The sequence below is a fragment of the Odocoileus virginianus genome, chromosome 4 (assembly GCF_023699985.2).
Source record: "Odocoileus virginianus isolate 20LAN1187 ecotype Illinois chromosome 4, Ovbor_1.2, whole genome shotgun sequence".
NCBI lineage: Eukaryota > Metazoa > Chordata > Mammalia > Artiodactyla > Cervidae > Odocoileus > Odocoileus virginianus.
This window is the reverse complement of record NC_069677.1, coordinates 66,769,795-66,783,243: the sequence shown is the minus strand read 5'-3', so window position 1 is coordinate 66,783,243 and position 13,449 is coordinate 66,769,795. Positions and strand designations below refer to the sequence as shown.

The 13,449-nt window shown below is 47.5% G+C and overlaps 1 protein-coding gene across 2 annotated transcripts in view; it reads left to right on the top strand.

Moving 5' to 3' along the window:
* CLSTN2 (calsyntenin 2) overlaps positions 1 to 11,711 on the top strand; it is a 744,137-nt gene extending 732,426 nt beyond the window's left edge. For both annotated transcript variants that reach the window (XM_070466678.1, XM_070466677.1), the window contains exon 17: positions 201 to 11,711. In XM_070466678.1, the coding sequence (XP_070322779.1) occupies positions 201 to 404 (204 nt within the window). In that variant the 3' untranslated portion in view covers positions 405 to 11,711. The remainder of the gene's footprint in view (positions 1 to 200) is intronic.
* The last annotated feature ends 1,738 nt before the right edge of the window (positions 11,712 to 13,449 follow it).

The following is a 13,449-nucleotide window of genomic DNA, read 5'->3' as shown; positions in this document are numbered from 1 at the left end:
CTTTTCCTTAGTCCTCCAACTGGTCTTTCTCCAGAGGACTTCCCTTGCAAAGTTCATGTCCTGGCCCAAGGGTTTAGGGTTAAGGGAAGGAGTTCCAAGGGGCCCTAATTATCTCCTTAATGGAGAGAGAGACATAAGCGCCAACATGGCTTCTGTCTGATCCATGATGAGTTGTTTCCCTTCTCTCTCCTGACATCCAGAAACACGGAGCCCAAGGGCGTGGGGAAGAGGAGACCGAGGAAGAAGAGGAGGAGGAAGAAGCGGAGGAAGACCTTAGCTCCAGCAGCAGCGAGTCGGAGGGCAGTGACGAGGAGGAGGAGGAAGGGTCGGGCAGGGGCAGACACGGGCAGAGTGGAGCCAAGAAAGCCCAGCTGGAGTGGGATGACTCCACCCTCCCCTACTAGTGCCCGCGGCCACGCCCACCCACCTGTCCGTTTTGTAAGCCCCGCCCCGATGTACGCCGCAGCCTATCACATGTCGCCTCTGATTTCCATGATGGTCCGGGCAGGCCTTCCCCAGCATTCTGGAACCCACGTTTTACGCCCTGGGCTCTGCTCGTGTCCCAGTCCTGGGGCAGTTTCCAGAAGCCCAGCGTCATCCTCAGTGGGGACTTCAGGGTGAACTTTTTCCTGTGACCCCCACTTCTCTGGCCATGGGCTCACCCAGCATTCTGTTAACCAGATCTGTGGGTTCTGTCTCTGTTTGCTCTTCCCAGTAGGGGAGAAGGTCAGCCTTTATTTTGCTCCCCAACTGGGGGGCTCCGCATCCCCAGGGCTCTTAAGTTCCAACCCACTGTGCGAGCGCGGACTCCATGTTCTCTCCAAACAGTCTGGCAGATTCTCCTCACCTGACTCTCTAGGCTGCTTCCTACAGGCAGGGTAGTCAGACTCCACACCCTGGAGGTCTAAGTCCTCTGCACGTCAAAGGAACATCTTTACCCAGGTGGAATTAAGTTTGCAGGACAGGTTTGCTTGGGCTCCCCTCACCCCACACACACATCTGCTCTCTCATTTTGGAGAGCCTTTTCCTTTGTTCTTCTTGAGGCCATAGAAACTTATATGAAAAGTCCAAAACCAAGAATAGGTCCTTGGCCACAGCAGGGTCTGGTTCCTGCCAAAGTGCTCTGAAAATCTGCCTTGCTGGCGGCCACTGAGACCCGCAGGGCTGCCCTGCTGGCAGCTCCCACCACAGGACACCATGGAGGCCAGAAAGCATTCCACATAGCTACTGCCCCCGGTAGCAACTGAGACAAACCTACAGCTGGGGAGCAGAAGGAAGGGCTGAGGAGAAGTACGGCTGGGCTGCATGGTGGACACAGCTGGGTGATGAGGGTGGCTGGGCCCTCCCAGGCCAGAAGGTGGCCCCGAAGTGGACAAGGCTCTCACCATCTAGTCTTAGGGTCCCTCATCCTCTAGTTCACAGTTCTGCCTCTTGAGAAGATACATTCCTCTTGAATGTATTGGAACAAGCATGGACTGCGTCGAATCTAAAATAAGAGTTTGGAGATTAAACTGCTAGGAATTAGAAGCATGTTTGCCATAATAACAGTTGCTTTTTTCTTCTCAGAAAAGGAGCAACGCCTTAGGTGGACGGCAGATATATCCGAAAACCTAGTTTCATTCTTTCTTCTTTTTTTAATAAGAAAATCTTTTCCATCTCCATCTTAAAGTGGACACTTTTGGAGGAGAGTTGTTGCTATAGTAACTGGTCTGTGATCTTCTGTGGCCAAGAAGATAGCAGGCAAGAACTAGAGATGTTATAGGACTTCCACGAGGCTCTGCAAATGTCTTTGTTTCAAATGTCTTGGGCTTTTTTGTCCTTAGTATGTATGGTCTGTCCCCGAACTCTCCCCACACCCATCCCCCAACCATCTCATATTGGCTTAGCACAGCAATAGAGCTGGTCCATAGGCACAGGGCATTCAGGTTCAAAAGAAAGGTCAGAATCTATTCACTCTGCTTGCTGTGCTACCAACTCAGAACTTATGAAGGGGGACCACCATCAGTGTCCTTTAGTCTGACCTCCACCCAGTGAGGATCCATGACAGGTCTTTCTGATTCAAGGAAACCTTCTGATTTGAGGAAACCACCTTAGGCAGTTTTTTCCATCTCCTAGAGTGTTTTTTGCATCTCTTCTCTCCTTCAAGCCTCCAATAATCCTATGAGGTAGTGGGGACATCTATTATTAGACCCATTTTCATGTTGAGGAAACTGAGCTTCAGAGATTCAGCATCTTGCTCAGAGTTTTTCTGATGCATCAACTAGATGGGACTCCCCACCATCCACTCCTTGCCTAGGGCCTGCCACTCTGATTCTACTTATTTGTGTTCATGAACTAAGAGGCATTGCTAAGAATCTGCTGTGTGCTAAGCACGCTACCAGCAGCTGTGGGAAAGGAAGAAAGTAGACAATAAACTCCTCCTACCTTTAAAGGACTTGATTGCTACAGAAGAGAAATAGGCATAGAAATCATGTAAGAGACAAATGCAGAGGGAGAGGGAGAAGTCGCAGTAAGAAGAGGGACTCATTCACAAACTCAACCCATGCTCTCATTTTTCCCTTCTTAGAAGAAGCACTGGCAGAACTTTGTGGTTTTCTATTCATTGAATGGAAATAGACGCCTCTGTGAATTTCCCCAATAGCCCTTTTCTGTCAGGCTGGGTCTATGCATCTACTAGAAGAAAATCTCGGGTTTTTACTCCTTACAATCCCCCTAGTTAAACAGAGATCCTTTAGTTGGGCCTTCAGGAGCTAACAGAATTCTTGCAAAATTATAACAGTAAAATGAATACTGTATGGATATGTTTAAAGCCAATTCTTTAGGAATTGGATTTTTGTTTAAAATATTTAAGTCTGGTGTTCAGGAGAGTGCTTTCTTCTGCTAGGTGTTTCAGTTTGGTTGGGGTGGGGAGGTGGTCCCCATGCCTTCTACTGCCTCCAATGGCTACATCACTTATTTATGGCTGAGTGAGCTGTTTGGGGCACAAAAAAACCATTATACGTTTGGGGGCTTTTGGAGGGAAGGGAGCAGGTGAAAGTAGCACTTGGCCAGGACAGTGCAGTCGATTCACTTGTGACAGGACTCATGTGCAGAGAAACAGTGGGGTCAGGTCAGAGCCCTTTCTGTCTGCTCCTGCTGTGGGAGATCAGCCTGTATTGCCAGCCCTGAGGATGAGGCACCTGAGATACTGCTGGGTCTGTGGGTGTTTGTGGTGTTCCCAGCGCCGAACTCAGCCCCACAGGTGAGAACAAGAAGGGGCAACTATATAAAAGTAGCAGAAGCTCCAGGGAGTGTCCAGGAAGCGGCGAGTAACATAAATTGCCATCTCCCAAGGATTCTAACCACAGGTGGAAAATGCCATTCATCAGTCCAGCGTTTTCCAGTCTCCATCTGCTGGCATGTAGGAACCCAAACTCCCAGATGGCCGGATACCCTGCGGCCTCTCACCCAGACAGCAGCAGCAGCAGATGTCCATCTGGACAGCGGGGAACAGCTGACCAGTTTGTCCACAGGACAGACCATTGCTTGTCTTGCCAAGCAGATGCCCAGATCCTTCTCTCTGGAGGTTGGAAACACATAGACTGAAACCTCAGGTGACAAGGAAGAAGAGAAGGAGGAGGTTGATGGGAAAGGCTAGTACAGAATGAGTTGCCCTAGTGGAGTAAAGCAATCAACTAGTTGGCCACCTGCGTTAAATAATACTAAGTACACACTAGTAGGTTTAAACAAGTGCTATAAATCTGACCGAGGCCTCAGTTCATCTGTTTACCAAAAGTGTGATTTCAGTGGGTTCTGCTTTCACCATCTCTGTCTTAAATATATACAGTCATTCTATCAAGCAGGGCTTAGCCCACACAGCTCTGCTTGTAGTAAGGGCTGTGGCCTAGCAGATCTGGACCCTGCAGGGAGATGGACTCCTGGAAGGGAAGAAATGTACCCTGTTCTTACACATATGGCAGGATTGGCAGACTTCACCTGGAAGGAGCAAGTTGGTGATATTTTGGATTTTTCAGGCCATAAGGTCTCTGTCGCAAGTATTCTACCCTGCCATGGTAGCATGAACCAGCTACAGACAATACACTTAAATGGATGAATATGGCTATATTTAAAAAAAAAAAAACTTTATTTATGAACACTAAAAAATCAGGCAATTTGAATTCATATTATTGTCAGATGTCACAAAAATGTATTACTTGTTTAACTTTTATTTTGCAGTATTTAAAAACAGAAATAACTTTCTGAGTCCATGGACCTTACAGAAACTAGCAGCTGGCCAGATTCAGCCCTGGGGCCACAATTTGCACACCTCAACCGTGTGTGTGTGGAAAGCAGCCTTCCAGCCTTTCATTTGCCAAGAGAAAGCAGGTATCTTAGGCCCTCCCATTAACTACTCAGGGGTCTTTGCCTCCAAAATGAACAGCAAACAATGCATAGTCCTTAACTAAACTGTTTAGTGCTCGGGCCTGGTGCACTGGGAAGACCCAGAGGGATCGGGTGGAGAGGGAGGTGGGAGGGGGGACTGGGATGGGGAGTACATGTAAAAAAAAGAAAAAAAAAATCCATGTTCCAGAGGGAAAACAAAAATCAAAACCAAAAAATAACTTGTTACTAGTTGAATTGACTCAAGCTCAGGCAAGCATTCGTCAAGAGCCAAAAGCCTGGGATCCAGGAACCCGATGACCACTGAGCATGAAGCCCACTGAGCTAAGTGCTGACTCCCAGGTGCGGGGCCTTCCCCCAACAACTCAGCCTATAATGATTTCTAAGCAGGAATGTTCATTATCTCAGACTGATTTCCATTCAGCCCTGCTCATGCCATTGCTATAAAAATGATCTTAAAAACTTGTGACTGTTTAAATCAATACAGCATAATCAGTTGAAAGCCCAGTCGGGCACACTTCAAAATTAGCAGTCTTCTCGGCTGTATGAGTCAACATTAGCCAAAGGAAGAAAAGGAAAACAGGAGAACTTTCTTCTTAACCATCCCCTTATTTTAATTAACCAAATCAGTTTTACTAAAAAAAAAAAAAGAGAGAGAGAGCTGGTCTAATCCTTTGGAAAAAAAAATGTACCAGTGCAATGTAGATGCTTTTCAGGGAAGACCATCCTGAGGCCTTTGGGGGACCCCCCAAGCCTCCTGTGATGCACCCTGGCAGGCTCAGGATGCTACAGCATTCTCCATTGGCATCAGACATTTATCGAGGCTGACAAGCCAAAGCCCTGGGCACAATTTAATTTTCATGTAACCACTTTCTGTTGTCCAGCTGTGGGCAAAGGCAATGAGTAATGAAAGTTTTGAAATCTACTCCAGCACCTTCATTTCCCTGCCCTTATTTGCTTTACTTTATAAATTCATTCTGTACCTGCTTTATAGATCTTGTTCTGGTTTTCCTTGGGGCGCCAACCAGAAAGAAGAGTTGGCTTGGTAACAAGTGGGTTAGAAGCCAAACTTGACTCTTCCAGGGAGATGAAAAGAGATAGAAGATGTTACCTTCATGAGCGCCCCAGAAAGCAATCAGACACCCCCTGTATGCCATGAGTGAACAGATGGGATTCTGTGTTTGCCGCTCTGTTCAATGTAATTCAGAAAAGCCTTGCTCAGCCCCTGTGGTGTGCCAGGCCCTGTGCCAGGAATGAGGAAGGGAGGATGGATGAGTGGTGGTCCTACCCGTGAGGATCTTCCGAACTGCTGGGATGTTTCCTCTGCCCTGTTGGAGGCTGTCCACGAGCAGTCCGGATGGTGGGGACATAAGTTGGGATTGGGAGAGGGGGATAGCTTGCTTTGGCAGTTCTCCAACTGTGTCAGGAGTAGGTGGGAACCCTGCCACACGTTGCTGAGGCCAAGTGGAGAACTTTCTAGGGATGTAGGCAGTCTTATCCTACATGTTTCTTTTCTTTTTTTTTTTTCATTTATTTATATTAGTTAGAGGCTAATTACTTTACAATATTGTAGTGGTTTTTCTTAATGCCATTCCAAGCTGATTCAGCTCGCCTGTACATGAAAACCAGTCACCCTGCCTACAAGGCAGAAATAGCATGGCCAAGGGCTGAGATTCAGTGAAACCAGCCAAAGGAAGTTCATATGTAGAAACAGCAGGCAGCCAGACATTGGAAGTTAGGAAGGGTAACCCAGGTCCAGGAGCCAGCATGAGCCTAGATCTACAGCCTAGATGGAACAGCCTGGGGTTCGGAGGTCCCAGGTTAGAGCTGAAGAAGGGAAAATGGCTGAGTTGTGAGGACCTACTGCAGGTTCACACCCCATGCTATGGAATCCAGGCTCTCAAGGTGTCCTTAGGCCAAGGCAGTAGCATCACCTAGGATCAAATGAGAAATACAAATTCCTGGGCCCTACCCAAGACCCGCTGAACCAGAAACTGGGGTGGTGTCTGGCACCTGTGTGTTAAGGAGCTCTCTGATTCTGATGCACGCTAAGGCTTCAGAACCACTGATCCAGAGGATGAGAAGAAAGATTAAAGCTGCCATTGGAAGCCGATGACTATTAACAAGATTAAAAAAAAAAATTGTGTACTGATGAGAATGCTGAAGCAGACTGCCCCACCTCTCTCCTGGGCCCTCCAGGCTCTGATCCACTCTCTCTGACTCAGTGGTTTCAGGGAACCCTGGTCCTAGTCCCAATTCCACTCCTCCCCTAGGGCATGAACCACTCCCTGCTGGTCTGGCCCCACTCACCCTGGAGAAAGACAGCCCAGGAGAAGCTGCAGCGAGGCCACCCAGCCATAGGGAGGCCACCTTCCAGGGTCCTATAAGCTGAGTGGCCTCCTCCACGTCTGTATTTTAAGGGGAAACAATTAAACTGCAGTACACTGGTGGAGTCGCCCAGGGCCTGGCAGGAGTGGAGCCAGGTCAGTTAAGGACACAGCCAGGTGATTGTAGCATGGCTCCATTTGTAATGAGACAGGGCCATCCGGTGTCACATGCAGCCGCTAAATCGGATGGGGAATGAATGGCTTTTCTTGGAAGGGCAGTAACTCACTCTGGATGCTACTGAAAGTAAAAAACAAAACCCCAAAACAAACCTACAGCCTTCCCTACAAATAATGTCTTGGCCCTCAAATTTCTAAGACCTACAGAGGTGCCAGGCTCCACCAATGCCCTTTTCCCACATCAACTGGATCCCTGAGGTCCACCTTTTATTGATTTAGTTTCTAGATTAGGCTTAAACTGTGAAGGTCCACAAACCTTTGGAAGGAACTAGTTGGTGCCCTATTAGTCATTTACACCTAGCTCTGGGGTACTGAATCTGTCTTCATGTATGGATTTTTGGGAATCAGAAAATGGGGTGCTGGGCCTTGGGGTGGAAGCACAGAGAGAAACAGGCTGGGAAGGAGCCCAGATACATGACCTCAGAGATCCAGCATCTACTGTTTAACTCCTACGAACCCCCATCCCCTCCTGATCAGACTCATTCCTGGTCCTCTCAGCCATCTCCTTGCTGATACTTCCCAAATGCCACCCCCTCTCCCCAGGACACCTCTGTTTCTCCAATCCAGCTTGGAAAAGATCTTCTAAGTAAATGTCCAGTGTCCTAAGACCACAGAGATCCTATAGGGATTAACTCATCTCTCATAGATTAGAATATACTAACAAGGACAAATGGGGCTGGCCAGTTGTGTGCTGGGGGGAGAGAGAGGGGAGAATCAGCCAGACCCAAGAGGGGAAGGTAAAGCATTCCTTCATATCACTTAGATCCAGGAGAGCCTCTGTTCACAAGCCGGCCTCTTTGTGAGTTCTCTCATGAAACATTTCTCGCCCATGACCTTAAGGCAATGTTATATGTTTCCCTGAGGTTAGTCACTTATTACAAAGGCTCCCGTGGGACAAAAGCTCCCATGGAGGTGGCATAAAGAGGATGGAGAGGCCTTCAGTAGTTCCGGGAGCAGGTGGGTTTTGTTCTTATTGGCAGACAGGACAGGGACACACCGTGAACTGAGGGTGAGGACACAGATCCAGCCATGACATCAGGTAGAGTGAGTGAATAAGGGGGAGTGTTCATTGAAGTCCTAGATACAGGTGGGACACACACAGTGTGGCACTGGGCAGGACATAACAGCCATTTACATTAGCCAGAAACACCAGAGAAAATCATGTCCCAATACCAGCAGTTCCTCCCATCTTGAGGAGCAGCGGGGAGCTGGTACCTCTGGACGCTGAGGTGCCACATGTCCAGAATCAGGGCCCACTCCATGAAAACTTTCTGTTGAGTGAAAAGGAGCCACCGCCCTCATTTTCCAGGCACCAGACGGAGTGACTAGAACACTAGAAAACGTGCTTGTGTGAGGCTAGTATGGCTGCCTGGCTCTGGCCTCCTCCGCTGCCCCAGGCCCCTCCTCAAAGCGAGAAGAGAAACGTATCTATCGCAACACCCTGGGTGTCTAGCAAGGCACCTCGGCCACAGCGTGTGCTCTATACATGCCGAAGTAAATGGAATAGTAGAGATCACTTAACCTCCATGAATTCATGGGGTTTGAAAAGTTTAGATGCTACAATGAGGGAGGATGGCTCCATCTTTTCTCTCCATATACAAGTCCAGGTCCTTCATAAATTCAGGTGGAGGAGGACAGAAGTACAGTAGAGAAAGGGGAGCACTCCTGCTGCCCCAGAGGAGAAAGAAGAGTAGGGTTTTTTGGAGAGGGACCCTCTCCCAGCTATAACCAGTAACAGGAGCCCCTAGGCAAGGAGCCGGGGTAGTTGGGCCTTGATGAGCCAACTGGCTTTGCCCCAAAGGTCATGGGCAGCATCCTGACCGAGGAGAGAAAGTCATACTCTGTTAATGCCTGTGCCGCTCTTCAGGCCATTTTATCAGATTCACTGCAGAGGAGATTCATCAAGATGAAGCTCAGTTCCCAACAGACTAATGAAAAGAGGGCAACAGACATGAGAAAAGCTGAAAGGCAGACGGTGTGTATTAATCACAGGCAAGAGAAACATGTCAGCTCTAATGTCTGTTTGCTTTTATCTTGAAACAAAAATGCATCTCGGCTGCCAAGACCTTTTTTCCTGAGCATTTCAGAACAGAAATGGGACGCACACATGCATGCATATGCACACACACACAAATTGGAGGGTTCTTTTTCCCCAATGGGAAGAACTATCAGAGAAATGAGCCCACAGGTTGTGTGTATTTGCAGAAGCAGAGAACCAGCCGAGTCTCAGCTACAGGCTCCAGCCCCCTTACAGAAAAGGGAATGAAAAGGAGGAGGCATCAACCCTGGGAAAGGGTTAATAGCTCTCTGATGCGGGGCTCCACCTGTGCCTGAGGGAGGGGGCGGGGTCACAGATGTGAATGTAACAGTGAATGTCCACCTCAGAGACAAAAGTGCATCCATCCTGGTGGGTCTGGAACGCAAGGATCAGGAGCCCCACCCCCAACCCCAAATCCCTTACGGCTGCAGAGGAGGCTCTGACGTGGGATTCGGGAGAGGTCATGCCCATTTTCACTAATTTCAAATGCTGGAAATAGAGCAGAAGCATTTAGGAGATCAGGAAACCAGACTTGCTACCCAGGACTGTCTACTCAAAAACAAGAGAAGAGATTGATGGGAAAGGTGACTCAGAGTTGGGAGAGGGAACAGGTGAGGCTGAGTAAGAGTGGCAGCAAGAGGGACATGGCTCCTTGGGGAAGCCAGAGGATTGCTCTAGATTGAGAGCTGTAGTATCCAAGTTTCAGCCAAGTATGCGTGAGTCTGGCCATGTGACTGCTGAGGCAAGCAAATCAGTCACTTCCAAACTGTGAGTCGTTTGAAGCTGATTTCAGTTCTGGATGAACTAGTTATTATGGATCAATCCACTTGACTGCTTCCAGCCTAGCTTCAGTGGCTTCCAAAAGGGGTTGTTGGTGGTCTCTACTGGACAGACTTGATAGGAGATGGAAGAAAAACAGTTGATGAGTTTAGAAAAGAAACTGCATGCAGAAATCAGTTGTTTTCAAAGACATCTGTAGGTAGTAGACTGGTTATGTTATATTGGTATGGATGTTATAATGTCAGTAAGGTAAGAGTCAGAATGATTTGGGACATATGTTTGGAAAATTAATATATTAAATATAAATTTTCAGACAAGTAGCTAAGGACAGCTAAATATGTGTCATATATATATACACACACACATATATAAAATGAAGAAATAAGTGAGGTGTAGAATGAAGATGTCAATGGTTCACATTTTAAATTCCTTAGAAGCCCTGGTTTGGATGTTATGCTTTTTCTTACTGTTATTCTTGCCCTCAAAACACTGGCACATAGTAAGAGTTTGGTAAACGCTTAGAAATTGAAGGTCCAGCTTGTTGCCACTTGTCCATGGGGTTTCCCAGACAGGAACACTGGAGTGAGTTGCCATTTCCTTCTCCAGGGGATCTTCCCAACCTAGGGATGGAACCTGCATCTCCTGCTTGGCAAGCAGATTCTTTACCACTCAGTCACCTGGGAAGCCCTAGAATCAACATACCCTAAGTTAAATGAGTTGCAGAGAAGCAGGTCAGCCACATCCCACTTGTAGATCATCACAGCTGGATGAGAAGCTTTTGTGGATTCACAGATTCAGCATCCTGTTAGCCAGCTGCAGGTCTTGGGTCAGGCTCTCTGGTAGTGATCCATGACAGAATGTTACAGTAATTGAGTCAGTACCACTAAAGCCACATCTGCATAACTCCCAGCAAGATATTTCTACAAGGAACAGGGCTAGGGGCTCTCTTCCTGTGGTCTCTGCCATTTCCTAAATACTCAATGAAATGCTGTTGAATTTTGCCAACTTCAGTTCTGGAGCTAAATGAAAAGGTTCTGGGCTCAGCTGATCTGAAAGGTCTAGAGATTTCTTCTCCCTTACCCAGAGCTACCTCCAGTATTTAGAAGCCTTGGATGATTGTTTATTCCAATCTGCCTGACCACAGTGGGGTGGGGAAAGGTCCTGTGAGCTTTCTCTCCTCAGAACCTCTGTGGTGTTGACACTATAGACAGAGGAAGGGCCAGCAGCATCATTCTATAGAATCACCTTTGATCACCATCACTGTCTGGACAGTTTCTGCCAGTGAGGCCAGAGTGCCTCTCGCCATGGCCATCTGCAGTTCCATGGCTGGGCCAGTGTGTACCTGACACATGTCAGACTTCTGAGATCTTCTAGCTGTCTCAGAGTGAATTCCTTCAATTTAGAAAATGGGTTTATTTACTAAATATACTATTGTGTGTGTATGAGTGTGACACAAGGCAAACTCTGGACTATCTCATTAGAAGTATGCATTTATACTGAATCTAATTTCAGGAGATCATGCTGTCATCTTGCTCATTGAGCAAGATTGCCCAGTCACAGAGGAAAAGGCCCTTTTGCCTCCCCCCACCCTCTCTCAGCTCGCCTCCCCTGCCTAATTGAGCTGTCGGATCCACTCCAGGCTGACATGCAGTGAGGGGCACCGAGAAGCTGTATGTATATAAAGATAGAAGAAGAAATAAGAACCATCATAGGAATCTGTTGGGCTCCTTCCCATGACTGTGATCTTAACCGTGTGTGAATCACAAACTTTAAATTTCTAACAATTCAGATTCTTGCTGTTTCCAAGTAATTTGTTAAATGCCTATTCAACACAGATATTTATTTTCAGCCTTGGCTTGTAAATGCCTACAAACTGATTCATGTTGGTGGTCATTATGACACTTTCTGTGAATTGGTGAATAAATATGATTTTCGAATTTCACAGTAAAGGTGACCTCGGAGAGCTTTTGTTCTCGAGACTATCTGATGAGGTGAGATGCTAAGAATTGCTTTGATTGGGTCAGTAGTCTCTGGGGCTCTGTCCTAAATCCATGCCTAGGGAAGAGAGGGACGTGGTGAGGGATGGTGACATGGCAAACTGGCGCCTCTCTGGGCTCCGTCAGGGCACCCTGTTACCCACAGAGCGGAATTGGGCTGCACTGTTACTGGAGACCAATCCAAAGGCGGTGCTAAGGTACTAACTGAGCACCTACAAAGCGCTGGAGCTCTATGTGTGTGATCTTAATTAAGGTGAAGATGAGACCCAAGAGAGCTGGGGGCATTGAAGAGGGCAGGTGGGGCTGAGCCCAACACTCTCCCCATCTCTCTCTCCCCGGCCTATTGCTTCCTGCTCTTCCATTCCCGCTGACCTTCCCTTACACCCAGGTGCCAGTCAGGGCCACCTCGTTCTTGAAACCTAAAGATGGGCTGTCTTCCCATCCAAACCCAGTGGACATCCAGAGGACTTTTATGTGAGTCTCGGGTACAGCTGCCTCTCCCTCCTAATTTATATTGGGCCCACCCAGGGGTTAAGTCTTACCTTTTGCTTCCAGAGAGAAGGAAGGAAAAGTCAGTTTTCTTGAAAGTTTTGAGGTCATGGAGGGGATTTGCATTGCATGCAACACAGCAATCACCAATAGACCCTTTTTCTTAAAGCACCTCAGGCTACCCTCCTCCAGCCATATGCTATCTACCTACCCTTGCCACCCTTTCCTTTCCTACCCCTGTTTACATCTCCCCATCTATGACGATCCCCCAAATACAGGCTGTTCACACCCTAAGAGGAGCTCTTCTGTTCTAATGTGAAGATAGCACATTTATCACAATGAACCGTATTTTTTGTATTATGTCTCAGAGAGTCAGCAAGAAGCCTGAGAAGATTTTGTCTGTTTGGGGTTCCTTCCATCTTCACCTGGATAACACACACACAAATACACTTATACACAAGCAGACACACACACACACACACACACCCCCTATCCTTGGGCATCTCTGGAGCCCTATATAGCGAGGGCCCTTGACAGTTCTCATCAGTCCTTTGTTCTTGAAACAACTGGGCCCATGGTCTTGCTGTCTGATAAATGGACCCTTCATTAACTTTCCTGCCTATTCCCTCTCTTCTCTTCCAAAAGCATCCCCTCAACCCTCAGCCTCCACAATGGCCTGCTCCTGGCCTCCCTCTCTGACTCTGTGTCCACGTGAGATTGAAGCTCTGCTGGGCGGTGCCCTCCCAGGCAGACAGGCTACAGAGACTTCTAGGAATTTACCCTTCATATGGAAATCCCCTGGAACTCCAGGGCTTTCCTTGTCCTCAGGTCAAACAAGATAGATTTTTTTTAAACTGAAATTGTTCTGGTTTATCAGGTTCAAATAAAGGGCTTTACATTAGGTAAACCTGATGAGGGTCTGTGGCAAACACACACACCAATAAAAACCAACTTATAAATGACTACACTATGGATAAAAGTCCTGGACAGAGGTTTTCATTTCAATCAGACCTGAGTTCATGCTCTAGTGGAGAACCTGGGCTAGAAAGGGCTCAGAGAGCATTTATGAAGCTAAACTGAATTAAACCTCCAATCCTAGGGGCTCTGTGACCTGGCCCAGTCAACGCTTTCACCCTTATATGACCCAATTGCCTAGCAGGAATCCTAGGTCTTGGAATTCCCAAAGCACATGTGAACATTC